At 41.8% G+C, this 19,174-nt stretch overlaps 1 protein-coding gene across 3 annotated transcripts in view; it reads right to left on the bottom strand.

Annotated features, from left to right (window-relative positions):
* Nucleotides 1-2,252: 2,252 nt before the first annotated feature.
* Nucleotides 2,253-19,174, bottom strand: part of LOC119650694 (disintegrin and metalloproteinase domain-containing protein 10) — a 299,715-nt gene continuing 282,793 nt past the window's right edge. Inside the window, exons 10-11 of one of the 3 annotated variants that reach the window (XM_038053675.1) lie at nt 12,004-12,209; nt 2,253-3,179 (exon numbers count right to left, since the gene is read on the bottom strand). In XM_038053675.1, coding sequence (XP_037909603.1) covers nt 3,155-3,179; nt 12,004-12,209 — 231 coding nt within the window. In that variant the 3' untranslated portion in view covers nt 2,253-3,154. Of the gene's footprint in view, nt 3,180-10,386; nt 11,886-11,965; nt 12,210-19,174 lie in introns of those variants that run through there. The other 2 variants (XM_038053673.1, XM_038053674.1) reach the window with 2 other exon arrangements.

Raw genomic sequence — 19,174 nt, 5'->3', positions numbered from 1 at the left:
CACAACCCTAACTTAATCACCACTAACGAGGACCAAACCTGAGCTGAACACTTCACTGTCGTTTGCAAACATGACATTCTGAAACAGTCGGAAACCCGAAGCTCGTCGCTTCAGGTATGAAAGGTTTTGTGTATTTTCTCTGTAAGAATATTTTGCGTGTCTTGTATGTTTCATGTTCTCTCCTTTGTGGAGTACAAGCCATGCAGTCTCTTTCATCTTACGTTTTTCCCACATTTGATGCCGTGCAAGCGATAAGCCTACATCACCAAATGGGATCTTAGATTGGGAGAACTGGTTGAATATGTCCCGGATGGCAAAAATAATTGAAAGAGTTCTAAGGTTTTATAACAGAACGTCGTGATCTCACAGGTAGCAAAGGAATTCGTACCGTAGGCCGGATGTCAGGGCTGAATTTTTCAAGAGCATCGAACTTCACAATTAAAATTTTGAATGGGATATCAGTTGCTCATTTGTATCCATTACGATTTACGCCGTTTTTGCGCGGACCATTGCAGATGTACGATCCAATTACTAAATCCGTAAACGTGTGGATAGAGTATTTGGCTTAATTTTTAGGTTTGCAAGCGCTTGCAACCGACTCGATCGAGTGTCGGTTATTTGGAGAAATTAAAGAGAGTTTGCTTGCCTGCTCGGAAAAGGTTAACGCAGTCGCAAATGTGTGGATGGCGATGTTTGGTCTGTCAAACTTTTGTGGAGGTTTGGAGTTTGCAGCAAAAAGCCAAACGTGTGGAACCGGCATAATCAAGTTACAAACCAAGCTGCAGACAGTGCAATATGGTAATATCGGATGAGGGAAGCTAAAGGGTGTTGTTTGGTGGAAAGAATTGTTGAAAAATATGAAAAAGAATTGTGGTGCAGACTGAGGAAAGAAATCTGGGATATGGGAACTTATATAAAAATAAGTTGAAAGACTTCCAGCTTGACGCTTCAGATATAAAGGTTTTGTATATATCGACTGTTGTAAACCCCGCTGCGCCACAAAGCTTTGCGAGTGGCGTCTGCTTATCGCACCGTCTCCGAACCGACTGTGATGGTGGTCGCGGGAGTGATCCCCGTTGTCTTTGATAAGGAGCGCAAAGCTATCTACCGCTGGCGAGAACTTAAAAGACGTAGTTGCGCGTGAAGAACGTCAACGCACCCTTATCGAGTGGCAACTTTCTTGGCAAAATGATCCAAGGGGCAGATGGACTGCGCGACTCATCGACCATTTAGACCCGTGGTTGAACCGAACACACGGTGAGATTTATTACTTCCTTACCCAACTTCTAAGTGGGCATGGAGGTTTTCAGTCTTACCTGCACAGGATTGAGAAGGCGCGATATCCTGATTGTGTGTTCTGCAACGTAGTGGCGGACGACGCTGAACACACCTTTTTCGCTTGCGGGAGGGGGGAGAATATTGCGAAGTAGATTGAACTCGACCGGCAGAAGGATCGAACGGTAAGGGGTTTCCTGAACTGACAAATCCATTCCTCTCCTCCCCTCCCCTTGGTGAAAGGAATTCTCTGACTTGAAGGCTCTCAAACCGTGAGAGCTAGCCCGAAGTAATGTGTCAAACGATTCCAGGCTAGTTCTTTGACGCCAGGCAGGTGTTTAGTTGGTAGTCCGACAGCGTACTATTGCGGGAGTCCAACACTCTGTGCGTAAACACATTCACCTACCCTACTTCCAAAAAAAGTGTATAAAATTACTCTGAATAAATATTCCAGTGGGACTTTTGTATTAATTATTTCACTGAACTCTTTTTTTTTCGAAACAAAAAGTCGACTCCTATTTTTCTCGAGCCTTTGTTTTTTGCACTGCTGACACTATGTTCGATTTTTTTTAAACAAAAAAGAAAGGAATTGTCTTTATTTTTCTTTGGACTACCATTACTGAATTTGAATGCCAAGTCACTGCTATTATTTTTTTCACAGCTGTATATCAAAAGAACGAGCTTGGTCAAAAGAACACATTTAAGTAGTCAAGGTATGTGGAGGTCAGATGACTTTTGGGAGCACTAACTGTCCTATTTGCATGTGAAGCAATATAAATTATTTTATCTAAAATAACCTCATAAATGAATAAACAATGAAGGCAGTGAAAGATATTCTTGTAACAAATGGTGAAAAACTCCCTTAAAAACCTTTGGATCTCTCCCACTCACCAAAATTCAAACGATCCTAAAACCGAACACACATCACACCCGGAACCTTGTAATCAGTGCAAAAGAAAATGTTTGATTTTATCACATTCATGCAATTCATTTTGCAAATTTTTTATATTTATCATTTCTTAAAGTTTCCTAAATTCATTTCTTATTTATATCTTTAATGTTCTTTCTTTGTCTTAAGTGGGCTGGTCTAGTAGTTCTACCTATAAAGGGTTGTGTCTTGTGTTTCTGCTTCTGTGTCGCTTCTACTTCTACTCACATTTGATTTTCTTTTTGTTTGTTTTCCCTCACGACTTATATCAAACATCCTCGAGGTCTACCCGAGCTTACAATTTTCACGTTTCTCTTAAAAAAGAAAGTCCTGCTCAAATTCAAATACATACAATATACGTTAATTACAAAAATAGGACGAAAGGAAGTATGTATGCTTGTATATATGTATAATTATTTATTTATCGTATCCTAACTTTATAATACAGTAATTCGAAATTAGTTTTTCTTTGAAATTCTCGCGACTCTGTACACTTTTCCTAAGTGCCATGCGATCATCAGAATAATACAATGAAATACGGACTAATAATTTATAAAAAACTTGAGAAATTTCAAGGAATATTGTGTGGTTGTGATTCTCTCCTCCTTTTGGTTATAGTAGCGGTGGCAAGGACCCACCCGCTGTCCCATATCTCCTCTGATCTCATATCCAAATTCATTATCCTTACACTTATTTCTTATTATCTTCAGTATTTCTATTAATTTTAGCATTAGCTTGTATATCAGCACTTTGAAGTTGTATTTATAGTCCTGGCGACAATGGTAGTTGTTTAACAATGGCTTTTGCTGTTGATGTTGCTCCTTTTGGTGTTGTTGTCGTCAAACTTTACTATTGGGTGCTCGTTGTTGAGGCGGTACCGCATCGTATGCACCCCGTCCCGTGTACGCTTCCGCATACAATTCCGGATTATTTAGTGATGTTGGTCGGCTATTATAATTTGCTGGTGGCGCGACGGCTATATGTTAATTTTAAGAAAGGATTTTAGGATTTGTTAAGAATTTTTGGTTGAATTTTGAATTTTGTTTTGCAAGAAATAACCTTAGTCGTTGTAAAAGTGGCAACGGGAAAGCAGAGCATGCATAGAGAAGGTTTTTCGACCCCAACAGTTAGTAGGAAAGAAGAGAGAAGGGATGTGAATAAGATACAAAATGATGTCAGATTTATTGCCACAATTTATTTTATAAAAGTAGTAATGAAAGAAAGTTACTAAGCACATGCCAAATATGATTAATACATGCAAGATATGTACAGAAGGCCAATGATAATATTGTCCCAATTGTTAACAAGAAATTGTTAACTTATATCCGAATACACTTTCTAAGGAGAAAATAAAACTTGTTAAATCCATAATAATAATCATCTGAAAGTTGAAAAATAATTTACAAAAGTTATCATAAAAAATACCTAACCTCATGTATGCATATCACCCCATAGTCATTGGCGGCCTGGCCATACGAGATCCCCGCGTTGGCCGCTGAGAACTGTACTCGGACGGACCAAGAGTATGTTGGGCCGAGCTTGGAGTAAGTTTATCTAACTGGCCGGGATATGTTTGCCTGCTGATTACGTTTTAGGGGCAACCAGATCTCGTGGGCTACGAACCAAAGCAACAATCCGGAGACCATCCTCGCTGCATTGGAAAAGGTGTTAATGGGACCCGAAGTCAATATGAAACAGCATGCGCCAGAGGGCTGCTTTGCCAATGGGAAGCTTAGTCTCTAGTATAAGGGTCATAAATACTTTGGGAACCTTCAATTTGAAGTAAGACGTTTACCCTGGTGGACACTTTTCCCGAATAGTCATGAAACCAAATCATGGACTCAACAAACACAAACAAAAAACGGACGGCAGAAGAAAAAGGGGTGGTGATGCCAGGCATATCATCACAGGAGGAACACCTGGAATCCGATCAGGAGATAATTGCCATGGAAGGCAGTGCAGTCGGTACCAGCCGTAGCACTACTGTAATGAAGAATAACAAAGGTCTTCGGGAGCGAGGCGGCAGACGGATCAGCGGTTCACAGCTTGGAAATCATCGTCGAAAAACTGGATGTAGTGAGTATCAGCCGCATACTCCTACCTCGAAAGCGCCGACGTCGGGATCCCTCAAAGGAAGTGAAGAAACGCGGTTCTACTCAAGAGCCAGTATCAGAAGGCCATTCATATCTGCGCAAGATTCCGAAAAATGAAAATGCCGATACTGTCGACGAGAGGAATGAATAGGTCCTCGCTAAATACCTAGCGATTGCCGAGAAATACAATAAAAAACGTGTGGAAAATCAGCAGAAGGCGAAACCTATTGCATTCAAGCGATCTCAAGATGATGTTGAACAAAGAAGCAAAAGGATCAGGGTGTGCAAGGGCTCGAAACCCAGGAAACCTCTGCAAACGGTGAAGCAGCAGCGGTCAGCCGACAAAGTATGCACGGCGAAAAACCCTTCAGTGTAGTGGCCAGGAGTCAGCTACGGGTGGTGCTGAGGAATGGTAACTCCGTTAGCGGCAAACTAGCGCCGGACATGTGGACTAGTGTTAAGACCAGGGAAAGGTAACGGGAACAGTTCGAATGTACGCCCTGTTTTGATTTCCCCCAGATGATCCATGGATTCCACGTATTCCACGTAATAACATGCGAGAACCAATGTTCCAGGGACTTTCAAAATGTATACGTTGCTAAGGTCAGCGATAACTGGAAGGGTTCAACGACGAGATTCTCAGGGAACCGATTGCTCGCATTTGTTTACCGAAAATTCCCATGGATAAGGACAAGGGCGCCCAATCCCTACGTCGGCAAAACCCTAGGATTATCATTGACGACTAGGTGGTAATCAAGAAGGAGGAATCCCAGATAAATAGCTAATCTTTTCTACTCCGAATAACTGGAGTGTGCCTGGAAACACTGAATTATAGTGCGGTTTGGAGTCCGGGATGCAAAGGTGAAAGGGGGGGTTATGATCATGTTTTTTTTTTAACTGGAGGAACATTGCCTACCACGAAATTTTTCCTAGAGACAAGACAATTTTTCGTTTCTGTTATGTTGTTGCTGAGATATTAACGTGAAACTGTAAAACAAGTCGGGAAACCGGAAGCTTGACGCTTCAGATATAAAAGGTTTTGTGTTCCCCTATGCGAGGAGCATAACACAGTTCTTCATGGCTGATAGCATTGGCTCGAGATATTTAAATCGCTCAGTTCTGTTAGCGGCAGTGTCCTGCCCTTTCATTTGATACCCCACACGACTATATTCCCCCATTTATATGTATGGGGAGCCCCACCTTAAAATTGCGCATAAATTTTCACTCATTTCGGAGAAAAGTGCGTGTGACAGGCAGACAGACTCAGAATCTTAAAAAAAGATGCATTAGATGTGTATAAACATATGCATATGCATATATGCATTTTCGTTCTACATTCACGATTATTACTTGAAAAACTGTAACGATAATTGCTGTTCGGCCACCTTATTCACCAAATTTTGTCCCAATAAAATTCGTTGTTTCTAAAAAATGAAAAGGACTATGAAAGGAGTCAGGCGATATTGAGGTCATTAAGAAAAATCCCTTCCAGTGAGGAGCATTCTGAAAGATTTCCAAAAGGCGTTCATACAGTGGGAGCGGTGGACGGTAAAATGTGTGGCCATCCAAGGAGAATACTTTGTAGGGGATACAATTTTATGATTATTAATTATTAAGAATGCCCTGAAATTGTTCGTTCAGGCCTAGAAAGTTTGAAGATCCTACGACCTTACTTATCTTTTAAGGCCTTTCCAAAGTGTCTGAAGTCTTGAGTGCCTAGACAGAAGTCCAGGCAGATAACAAGGTTTGGTAACCCTTGTCTACGAAATTTCTGGTAATTGTTTAATGAACTTATTCAATATATTACAGCGAATGTGAAGAATACCACTCTGTATGACGGGAAATTCGTAGTAATGACAATTAGTAAAATCCTGTAAACCCTAGGAGCATATTCCCTTTATCTGAAATTGTCATGATAATAAAGTATCGATAATGTCATAATAATGAATTATCGCCCTTATTTCTCACCAAAGTAAAAATAGCGTAAAATTGCAAACAAAAACACCTCCATTAGAAGTGTAGAGGTCCACCAAAGAAGGAGAAGCCGAGTACGCACGCCACGAGACGATATCGTCAGGGCAGAAAAAATCCATTAGACCCTGTCTCTCCTCCGTCCTGCCGGCAACAAAAGACGATATCATCAATTGATCAGACCCTGTCTTACCTTCATTTTGTAAGTAAAGTGATTGAAAGTAGTTCAGGGTATTGACCGCTCTATTACACAACGTGATTTCGAATTTCAACGAATGCAAAGCCCGCCTTGTCCAAACCGAAGCTTGATCGAAGTACACATGTTTTTTTAAGGAATGAAGGAGTCCTGAGTTCACATCCACTTGATGACGGATCGAACGAAAAAAACACCAACGGAAACATCGATGCCTGGATATGCTAGATGGTGGTTTGAGAGCGGGTTGACTCCACAAGCCTATGACCGAGGAGAATTTCCATTGAAGAAAATTTCTTCACCTTTAGTGGCGAATGCTATAAGCAGCCAAAGGGAGCCCACGTTCATTCGCAAATCTAAATCATCAACCTCGAAACCCGTGGAGATTTGGGAATCCACTCAAAGTATTCCCTATTTGTGGTACAAAGCGAGTGCAAGAGGTAGAAATTTAGGCCAGCGGGTTGCGAAATCTTCCCTCCGAGCGAGGAAGGAAAAATTTCGGTTCGATGAACGTAGAGACCTGTGAGCTCTTTAATTACTGCGGGAGAGGATTCCCACATACTCTCAAAAGGAACTAGGCTTCACTAGGTAGGCTTCACTTCCACGACGATAAGCTGCTGAAGCGATGTTTAATCGTATAACATCGGGAAAGTTCCATCTCTTGTGGATGATGTAACTAGTGACCATAGTCTGCAGATTGGACTGTTACACCGAATAGAAGCAAAATGATTTTTTCCATCAGCGCACTTAAGCGCAATTAAGTTGTCGACCCTAATGGCTTTTCTGAATTCGATAACTTGGAGTCCAATGAACAGAGAGTAAGCTATTTTCTCAGAGTGAAATTATGCGGTGTTTCCAACGATTAGTTAATTGAAGTAATAAAAACTTGTTGTTTCTTTTTCGTTGGTGTGGGTATTTATTCTTGCAAATACCGATATTTCGGGAACCACTTGTTCCCTTCATCAGTGCTAACAACCGATATTTCGGGAACCACTTGTTCCCTTCATCAGTGCTAACAAGGGAACAAGTGGTTCCCGAAATATCGGTATTTGCAAGAATAAATACCCACAACAACGAAAAAGAAACAACAAGTTTTTATTACTTCAGCTATTTTCTATCAATGTGTGTAGTTAGGATCTCTGTTAAATCTTCTTTTCATCAATTTTATAGGACATCTTTTCCCAAACATCTCGACTACGCTGGAGACAACTGTTTGCTCTCGCACCGTGTTATGGTCCTTCAATAGATGGCTTCGAATTTGAATTGAGCCGAACTAATATATAAATAAATAACAACAATGAGGTCCGCCGAGTCATTTTATGAAAGACCGCACCATTTTCATCCCAGCCCCGATTTCTCTTATTAACGACCCAAAACCTAACACACGGAAAATAAAAATCTCAATCAGAGAAATAATCACGGGCGTGTGCAATGCTGAGCACATTGCCTCCTACTGGGTCTTGAATCAAGTGCTCTAACACGCTTCAAGGCTAATTATTAATTGAGTTGTCGCGTCATTATCTAAACTAGGCAATAAAAAGCTTAATTTTGGCAAGCAAGAAAAGAAAAGAAAGATATGGTGAGGCGAGTGGCATTGAGATTCTCCAAAATGTTAGGATCCTGAAAATGGAAAGGAAATTCCAGACTTTCACAAACTTTCTCGCATGAATTCTAATTGGGTGTAAGACTAATGTTGACAGCATCCACGGAACATTCTACTGTGTGCTGGAAGCCTCTTTCAGACAGAGTTTAACTACCAAGCTCAAAGCTGACTGGTCTCCGTTCTGAGTTCTCCTTTCCTTTTCCACGGTTTCGAAAAAACTATCGATAGCATAAACAAGGAGTGTATTTCCAGTGCTCTGCACAAGAGCGCCATTCCGGAAAAAAACTAATAGGTATTATCCGGACATATAATCAAAACGAAGCCCGATAAGATTGCGATACTTTTTTTTCCATTTATCGGTGACGTTCTTCATACTGCCTTGGCTGGACGATGTTGAGGGGTTCAATGGACTATAAAATCTTTTCTCAAACACCGTGACTACCTTGATGAAGTCGAGAAGGTTGAAAACAGTAGATCCAAGAGCAGAACTGTTATTTGGGTGTTATAAGAGATTCGTGTCGTACTCTATGGTTCTGAGTGTTGGCCGACTATAAAAGACAATGAACGGCGTCTTGCGGTAATGGAGACGAAGATGTTGCGGTGGACTAGTAGCGCGACACATTTTGATCACATCCGAAGTGAGGATATCCGTGATCGATATGGGGTTGCACCAATCGTGGAAAAATGCGAGAGAGGTGTCTTCGATGGTCACGTAATTTGCGCTAACGAGAATTCGAAGTTGATAGTAAGCGACCAAAAGTCTGGACGAAACAACGGTGACATGATACACTGGATCGCAATTGCATCTAGATCACACATTTGATAGAACCAAATGGCGAAACCGATCACGACGAACCGACCCCGCTTGTGAACGGGACAAAGGCTGAAGAATAAGAAGATAAGAAGTTCGTATGAGATAATTTTTTAAAAAATCGAAAGGATTTTTGACCAACAACTTCTGGATTTTTCACTACGATAGCACATTTTCGCTGAATGCCACCAATATTCTCCATTTTTTGACAAAACATGCAACGAATACTGTCCGTCCAAAGAGCTCTGAAGTCATGTGATTTGATTCCATGAGATTTTTTCTGTTCAATCACGTTGAAAAACTGTAACGTGTTTCACAAACCAGAAGGGAATAATGGAGAACTCGAAGAAGGACAAGGATACCAAACACCAGTTAAAAAAAATATTTCAAGGATTGTGATCATAAGTCTATTGCAGTCGATTATTTCGAAGGGAACAATATATATTTTGGTCAATAATCCTTTCTTTTAAATTTTCTGAATGAATTTCGAGAGCTTTTTGACCGAGATAGTTTATCTTTCCAAGTTAGAGTTAAGTTAGAAGGACATATTAGTAAATTTCACGAGTTGCGAGAGTTGCAGACGTGATAGCAGAAAATACTAAAACCTACACACCCCAAAGCTGTTTCAAGACCGAAAAGATATTTTGCTAATAATTTTCTAGATTTCAGAAATGAATGAGGTCATCAGGACTGCCGCGAGTGTAGATGAGATCATATCGAACATTGTTGGTCCTGAGAAAAATAATGCTGTGGCATCGTTAAGATCAGAGTGAAATTATGCGGTGTTTCCAACGATTAATTAATAGAAGTAATAAAAACTTGTTGTTTCTTTTCCGTTGGTGTGGGTATTTTATTCTTGCAAATACCGATATTTCGGGAACCACTTGTTCCCTTCATCAGTGCAAACAACTTGTTTGCACTGATGATGCACTTGTTTGCACTGATGAAGGGAACAAGTGGTTCCCGAAATATCGGTATTTGCAAGAATAAAATACCCACACCAACGGAAAAGAAACAACAAATTTTTATTACTTCTATCGTTAAGATCATATAAGAACAGCAGAAACGCAGGGGAATGTCACGAGCTGTACCTTGGTTGGGTTTTATGGATAATCTCAGTATAAAGTTCACCAATAACAATCAAAATATAGTTTAACAAATAATGAGCCTTGTCGAATTACATCAATAAAGGATTTCTTCGTGCGTTGAGTGCAACTTCTATATTCAACATAAAATAATTTGTCCCCACCCGAAGGACCGTTCCACTTTGAAAATGATTACGATCACCAAATCTAATTTTAAATGTTCTTTTTCACCCTTATCCCATATAGATGTAACCTATGTACACGTGAAATTATCATCACTAAATCTATAAAAAAAAATATCACCCAATCGACTTAATATTACACACAATCACCTTTTGAACGAAACGAACCCCAATAAAAATGATTACGCCATAAAAACTAGAATTATTTAACAAATAAATAAGTCCTTCAAAGGAAATGTTAAATGTGCCATGTTCTATGTGAAACTTGATTTTATTATAAAAAAACTTATCTAAACCATGAACAATTAATTGTAAGTCAATAAAAATTATGTAATGGTTATTTTAAAGGACTCCAAACACAAGGCTATATCAATAATTAGATGAACAATTACAAACACTCTTTTACAATAAATTTATGTTAGAGGAAAAAAAATTGTTTATAAAATTCAAAAATTATATATAAAGACTATCAACAAAACGCTTGGTGAGTTCTAAAAGCCAGAAATCGAAAAAAAAGACAATAAAACTGAGAAATTTCGTAATTTTTTTGTAAATATTTAGTCAAAGTCATTTTTCGCTCATTTTAAAAACAGGATCCTATTTTATTACGACTGATATTTTGGTGTGAATTACGTGGTCCCTCAAATCAAAATAGGAATCTACTCAGCACTGATCCTTTTGTGTATATTAAAGTGAACTCTCCTAATCAAAACGTTTGAAATTTGAAATGAAGTTCAAGGATTGAATGAACAAGGCTCTTAGTAAGAAATGTAGGAGGACGCACTCCCTCAAACTTAACAAAACAACGCAAGCACTCAACTTTTCACATTTGTCCCACAAATATCTCTTGATGTTCATCTCAAATAAAAAAATTACAGAAATAATCCTGTTATACTAGCTCTCACAGGCAGGAGGCCCCCCTTAAATCCTCTTGTAAGTGCCAATTAATTAATTGTGCTAATTTTCAGAATAGTTTACAATTGGCCTCCGAGCCAACTTTGTCCTTGTTGCTCCTGTTGCATTGCTTAGTTTAGCTGGAGAACTTTCAGCTAAGCCAATTAAAAATTACGAAAGGATATTGTTTTCACAGTTGAGTTTGCATGAATCAAATTTAGGGCAGTGAGTTAGGAGTGGCGCTTGGCAAAATTAGGTGTTGTATGCTCAAATTACCCCACCCTTTGGGGGAGGCAAATAATAAATAGTTCATGGTTTCGTTGCGTTTGAGGATGTACTCACTATCAATACTAAGCTTCTGAATGAAGAGAGTATTTTGTTTCAAATTTAGATCAAGTGCTTTTGAATCGAGTATCGAGGAGTCGTCGAATAATTGGGTTAGGGTAGGAAGTTTTTAGTAATAATCAAAATGTCAATTTGTATTTGAATTGGGAAACTAAAAATTAAGTAGAAAAAATCTTTTAGTTGCCAAATAGATTAACAACTAAGCAACAATGAAAAGTTATACTTATGTGTTCTGTTTACAATCAAATAAGACGCTCATGCACACATTCACATATAATCTTGTTGGTTCGTTCAAATTCAACTAAAAGAACTAGTTCCTGATGTGCTGAACAAAAATTAAATTACGTGAGATTGATTTGTAAACGAGATATTCTGCGAAACATGAAACATACGAACGAAAACAAAACGGGCTCTTGACAATGAATCTCTTGTTACATTCTCCACTCAAAACGGATAAAAAATCAAAGTAAAAATTAACGAAATTGCTTCTATGAAATATCATCAACTGAAAAAATTAAATTGCAATTATCAGAAAATGCGAGCATTTAATATGTCATTAGGTTTTAACAGGCTTGTAGAACACACCTTTCGGTGGATAGTGTTGACCTCTTCCATCACCATACCCATTATGTGGTCCCGCTGATCTTGAGCTACTCGCCGGTCGTCCTGAATTGCCGCCATTGCGCGGTCGGCGTCCCCCATTACCACCGCCACCACCTCGATCTGGATTTCGACCATTCCAATCTTGACCGCCTCCTCCTCTGGAACGTTCATGTCCTGGCGGCGGTATACTACGCGGTCCTGCACCTCTATTGTGCGGATGATTTCGCTGTAATTGAAAAAAAAACATAAAAATTAGGATCGATTGAAATGGATCAACAAAATTGTAACAAAAAGAAAACCCCTGATTTGATGGATCGGTTAGGTCCAGGGAAAGAAGACAAATGAAAACTGATAGAAAATGGTAACCTGCTAATAAAGTAAGATGGAAGCCAGCATAACTTCATATCCTCTGAAATTCAGAGAAACTGAAGACGATACCCAGAGACATGTCTATATCTCCAGACGTACCATAAAGCACTTGTAGAACAGTGCCAGGCATAAGCTTTTCTGAAACCGTTGTTGTTGGCAACTGAAGAGTCATTTTTCGGGTAGAAAAGGTAGTTAAGTGGAAAAAATTTAGTTTAATGAAAACGGTGCTTGGAAGCGTCTATTCAAAGTCAAACCCGTCTATACTCTTAATAATTTTTCAAAAAATATAAATATTAATGCGCCCAATAATTGGCGGTATTGTTGGATAAAACTGGCCTTCGAGACACCATAAACCTCAGCAAGACCTTACCCAACAGATTCACTTCCAGTTTCATGCATCCACTTCTAATTCGAATGATATACTCCTGATGCGAATCCCAAAATCAGGTAAGATATTAAGGCCTTTCCGAATCCACTGGCAGCTTTTCATGCGCCGTTATTGCTTCCTAACATCACATCTAATTGCGCATAGTGGCAGGAATGGGGCAATTAATTCTTTTAATTTATAATTCCAATGTGGACTAAAGAAACGGGCATTTTTACGTAGATCTCCAGGTAAGACTGCTTGATTACATTCCAATGAACCACCGTTGATACCTCTTAAAATCTGGTATTTTATCACATACGGACATCTCTGTCCGTCAACCAAGAAGACTATACACAGGAGTTTCATGTTCCAGCACATTCTTTGAAATTTTATGGAGACAGAAAATTTTTGCTTACGTTCGATCGCGACGGGAGTTGCGCGAACAAAATTCCGCGCATAAGGGCTGGCATTAGTGTCTTGTATGTAATGCAGTGCATTGGTGTGCGCCCACGTGGCTGTGAGTTGCTACGAGCACATGACACTATCTGTCATAACAACAGACACTGCTGAGCTGTTTCTAGCTCCCCATTCCAGCGTGAGCCAAAGGCAGAGCTTCCTTGGAAATTAATTTCGGGTTAATGTTAATGGATCTTAATGGAATCACTGAACGAATGATGCTTCAAAATTTCTCTATGGGAAGCTTAGTGGAAGCAAACACGCACAACATTCTCCGCAATAGATCCATGTTTGCTCTTCTAGGAAGTAAGGAGTAAATAACTAGATGTATCCAAGATCACTCTTTTGGATACAGAAGGAACAAAACTTGTTTACCTTGCTCCTACCCGAAGGGTGCACAATGAAGTTCTGTCCACTTGGTCACTCTGCATCTGACTGCAGATGCTTTTTTTCAGGGTCAAAGACAGTCGACTCCTACCAATCTGCACCTGTGCCTATCCAGAGAAAATTTTCATCACCGCTATCAACTGCCAGCTTTTAGAAGCAGAGATTTGTACTGCCACCAGACTGTCGCCAGACGTTGTGACTCGTCAACAAAGTTTTAGGCACTCTGTTCTGACCAGTTTTCAAAATTTAATTTCCTTTTCTCTCATAAACTTAGAAGACGGTTTTTAAAAACAGATTTTTGCAATTGTAGGTAATGTAAGTTCGTAGAAAAGCAGCCCTAAGCGCCGCAAAACCACCAATGATGCCCAGCCTATTAACTATATTTCCGAGAATGACATGGTCTCGGCATTACTCACACCATCTGATGACAATGACTTCGAAAAACAGCAACAAATGCGTACAGAGGCCTGCGAACTCGGCGAAATGTGCGATAAGTATGATGATGTACTGCGGCAAAATGAGAATCAGCGTACTAAAATCGAAATGCTGACGAAAACGATCAGTGAACTTAGGGACACAGTGAAATCCCTGCAATCTATACTGGCGACAGTTTTTCCCGCTATGAATGGGGGAGAGCCCGCTGCTACCCTCACCAAACCAACAGAAGTACTAGCTAACTCCTCCACTATGCAAGCCATGTCAAGAAGCGTCTTGGTCAGTCCGCCCATCGCGGAATGAGCCCGCAAGTGAGCCAAAGCAGGGACCCGAAGCAGAAAAGATGTGTCTTGAGGTCGTCGAGGAGAAGCAACAAAAAGATCCTTTCAACTTCGTCTGTCAGCGGAAAAAGGCCAAAAAGCAACAGATAAGTACTAAAAGTGTAAATGCTTCCCAAGTGCCAAGTGTCAGTGCCTCCTCTGCTAGTGCCTTAAACCCCAAAAACTAGAAAATTCCTCCAATTACGGCATATAATATTAATGTCCCGCAGCTACTGAAATCACTAAAGGGCAAAGGCCTAAAGGCGACCCTAAAAAACACGAGGGGTAATAGAACCCTCGTTTTTGTGGAATCCATAGGGGACCGTGCCAAAATTTTTTCGCTCATAAAAGAGCAAGGGCTTAATGCCACCACAAGAACGCCTTCATCCGTCCGAACTAAGTCCATAATTAGCCGCGGTCTCCACATTATGGTCGAACTCACTTCAGAGTATCCGCTTCTGAAAGTTCGCTTGGTTGCAAACTTTGTGATCAAACAAGATCAAAGATAACAAAGGGGAAATCCTTCGCTACCTATCAAATCTCAATCTGGTCTCTTTATAGCCAATTTTGAGCCTTCCCAAGAACTAAGTGAAGTTTTCAAGCTAAAATACATCCTTCATCAAAAGATTACCTTCGAAAAGATCAAACCAGTGAAAGAAGTGCAGTGTTACAACTGCCAAAACTTCGGGCATATCGCCCTAAATTGCTCGATAGTGCACAGATGTGTTAAATACGCAAAGAGCGATCCTCCATACATGCAAAAGGCGGGTAAACATTTTTTTCACCAAATATACTCATGTGGGGTATTAGATGAAAGGTCTCGGCTAGTACTTCCCGAAGCCGGCCTTAGTTTTGACATTTGTTGAAAACACGGAGAGTACGGGGGGTCAAAATTGATCATTTCTTTTAGGGACTCATTCTCGGAAACTACCCAATCGAAAAATCCGAAAAAAAGTCAAGAGGATGCCGCTATATTGTGCCTAGACTCCGAAATACCCCCCATTCCGATATCTGTTCAAATAAGGTTGATGATAGCATGGATAGGTAGGTAGGTATCAGTGGCCGCTCCGAGGAGCCCAATTAGCGCATTGGTGCGCCGTTTTGATGCCACAAACTCCTAAGACCGTGACTGTTGTTATAGGAACAGGGAAGCAGAGTCCAACTGGCTCGGATCTTCAGAGCCAGCCCGTAGCATTCACGAAGGAAAGCAGCTCTCCGACCCTGCAGCTAGAAATCTCACTGAGGTCCCCAAAGAATGGTTTGGGCAATCGCAGAGAAAGTGCATGAGGGTTTCCCTTCCTTCTCCGCAGCTTCGGCAATGCGAGTTGTGGGGTAAGCCGAGCCTAGCGGCATGGTCCCCTATGGGCCAGTGCCCCGTGCAGACCGCCGTAATCTTGAATGCATTTGCACGCGTCTGGCACAGGAGCTCTCGTGATCGGGCTATGTTATAAGCGGGCCAAATTCTCCTTGATTTGGCACAGCTTGTAAGCCTTCGCCATCTCAGGCCCGCGGCTGCTAGGCAGTGCGAGTAGACTCGGCCCCCGACAGCCGCCAGCGGAACACCGACTGTATTCCCCGGGGGGCTGCCAAGAGCAGAGCCTTGTCTGGCCAATCCGTCAGCCCGCTCATTCCCCTCTATGTTCCTATGCCCGGGAACCCAGAGGAGAGTGATCTTGAGCGTGCCGCCCAGATGGTTGAGTGTGTCTCTGCACTGCCCCACCAACCGGGAAGATGTCGTCGTTGAGTACAAGGCCTTGATGGCCGCTTGGCTGTCGGTCAGAATGGCTATGTTACGCTTGGGGCTCGAATCACGCTCCAGCCATCGACAGACTTCCAATATCGCCAGTACTTTCGCCTGGAATACACTGGCGAAACCTGGGAGACCATACGACTTGGATACACCGTGTGTATTCGAGAAAACCCCCGCGCCGACTCCATAGGCCATCTTTGATCCGTCCGTAAAGAATACCATGTCATAGTCTTGCAACACGCCGCCGGTTTTCCACTTTGCCCTGGTTGGAAGATCCACAGCAAAGTTTCTCGTGAAGTTCAGCTTGCGTGTTACATAGTCCGTGGGGGATGCCCAGATTTCTCGAGGTATTTCATCTAGAATGTTGCTGTGGCCGTAGGACTTCGCTGCCCAGCATCCGGACTCACGTAGTCTGACGGCACTGCACGCTGCAACATATTTGATGTGGAGGTCTAGGGGGAGGAGATGCAGGAGTACATTGAGAGCATCTGCCGAGCAGGACTGCAGAGCCCCCGTAGCACCTGCACACGCGGTTCTCTGAATCCTATTAAGCTTCGTTCTATTGTATTTCTTCTTCAAAGCCTGCCACCATACAATAGATCCGTACGTGAGGATCGGACGCACTACAGCGGTGTACATCCAGAGAACCATCCTCGGCCGGAGACCCCATTTCTTCGCAAAGGTTCTCTTACAGGCATAGAAGGCTATACAGGCCTTCTTAACCCTCAGTTCTATGTTCAACCTCCAATTTAGCTTAGGATCCAGGATTACACCCAGATACTTTACATTAGAGGAAAGAACCAATCTTTGTTCATTCAGCCGTGGTAGATGGAATTCAGGTATCCTTGTCTTGGTAGTGAATAGCATCAGTTGCGTTTTGGTTGGGTTTATGCTGAGTCCGCATCTTGCGGCCCACAGGCACACCTTTCGCAACGCTCCTTCCATGATGTCGCTCATAATGGACAGAAACATCCCTGATACTAATATCACCAAGTCGTCGTCATACGCCACTACCTTCACACCGCTGCTGTCCAATATACGTAAAATTTTGTCCATTACTATTAACCAGAGCACCGGTGAGATAGCACCACCCTGGGGCGTGCCTCTTTTCACCGCTCTGGTCAAGTGGTTGCCTCCCAGATCGGACTGGATTATCCTGGTACTCAGCATGGATATAATCCAATGCGTGAGATACCCCTCCAATCCAATACCGGTCAAGGCTTCCTTGATGGCGTTGTTACTGACGTTGTTGAAAGCTCCTTCTATATCCAAGAAGGCAGCAAGGATATACTGCTTGTACTGCAGCGACCGCTCAACCGTGCCAATTACCTCGTGGAGGGCGGTTTCCGTGGATTTTCCTTTGAGGTAGGCATGCTGGGACTTAGAGAAAGGCGTTCTCTCCATAATCGTCCTTAAGTGAATGTCCAGGACGCGCTCTAGGGTCTTCAGCACGAAAGAGGTCAGGCTGATTGGCCGAAAGTCCTTCGCGGACTCATGACCTCGCCTGCCCGCTTTCGGTATGAAAACCACCCGTGCGCGCCTCCAGGACTGCGGTACGTATCCTAAAGTGATGCAGCTCCGGTAAATCTCAACAAGCCACGGCACAACCCTTTCCTGCTGCTTCTGTAGCATGACTGGCATTATGCCATCTGGGCCTGGAGATTTGTATGCGGAGAAGCTGTTTATAGCCCAGCCGATCCTATCCCCGGTAATTACCGATTTGATAGTCTCGCACAGCTGGGGTTGCCGCAAACCCTCCAAGCGAGGTTCTGACTCACAGTCCTCCTCGCTGGAGGGAAAGTGCGTTTTCACCAGCAGCTCCAAGGTTTCACTAGAAGATTCCGTCCAGGAGCCTTCCGACTTTTTAAGGAAGGATGGACTCTTATGTTCCTTGGACAGAATCTTATTGAGCCTCGCGGATTCACTAGTGCTTTCAATGCTCTGACAATAGTCTAGCCAAGACCGCCTCTTGGCGGTCCTGATGGCCGACTTGTACTTCTTTAGGCAGTCCTTATATGGCTGCCAGTATTTTTGCCTGTAGCAGATGTTGAAGATTTCTCTGGTCAGCTTCCTGAGACTAGAGAGATGCCAATAGCATATTAATATAATTTTTAGTAATTGACAGCAAGACCCCCTTAAGTTCCTCCTAAAAACAAATTCATCCTACAATATAGAGCATGATCTTACCAAATTTGGTGGAAACTGCACCATTACTAACAAAGTTACAAACAAATTTGCCGCTTCAAGACTTTGAATGTCTGTTTCACGCGAAAGTGGATATTCTCGCATAACACATGCATATATTACTTGTTAGATACTAATGTGACAAATGTCCACTCAAAAACTTTTATAAAAAAAATACCCAAAATCTTTCATACCTGAAGCGTCTAGCTTCCGGTTTCTCGGCTTGTGTATTAGCAGTTCAAAGGAAGGAAAAGGATGACGAATGAAGCGATAACCATATGGAATTACGAACTACGAGCTATACATACACGGAATCATCGCGTGTCCAAATATTCTTATATAAAAAATCAACAAAACCTTTCATACCTGAAGTGCCGGTTTACGACTTATTTTAGAGTTCCAATTATTTCAGAAAGGAATGAAGATTTTTACGGGCGAAACAGATGAACTTCCTTTGAGCCTTTAGGGGAAACATAACAAGTGGCACTAGAGTTCCCTCCCTCTTTACTCCTGCTTTGAATAAGAACGTCATGGATTCCATTAACTCTTCTTTTAGCGATTGAGGAGTCTAAGTCCGCATTCATTTAATGTCGGACTGGAGAGGAAATGGAGAGCAACTTGCTCCTACTATTTATGGTTCTCTCTTTGGGTTAACACCTAAAGTTAAAAAATGAAAAGAGGGACGGAGACGGCTACGGTTTCGTACCATGGGAGCGTACAACACCTGCAGGCGGCTCGGTCATGCTGCACAGGTGAAGCAGCGTCTGATGAGTTTAGTACGAAACCGTAGCCGTCTTCGTCCTTTTTTCATTAACTATTTCTTTACTTCAACATTCTTTTCTTTACCCCTTACTTCCTCTTAACTGGCCACGTAACTCCCACTAAGCAACGGATATCTAGAGGATGCCAGGGAGGGAACTTCA

Source organism: Hermetia illucens, chromosome 3, assembly GCF_905115235.1.
Source record: "Hermetia illucens chromosome 3, iHerIll2.2.curated.20191125, whole genome shotgun sequence".
NCBI lineage: Eukaryota > Metazoa > Arthropoda > Insecta > Diptera > Stratiomyidae > Hermetia > Hermetia illucens.
The sequence above is the reverse complement of the archived record's forward strand: the minus strand, read 5'-3'. Positions and strand labels throughout refer to the sequence as shown.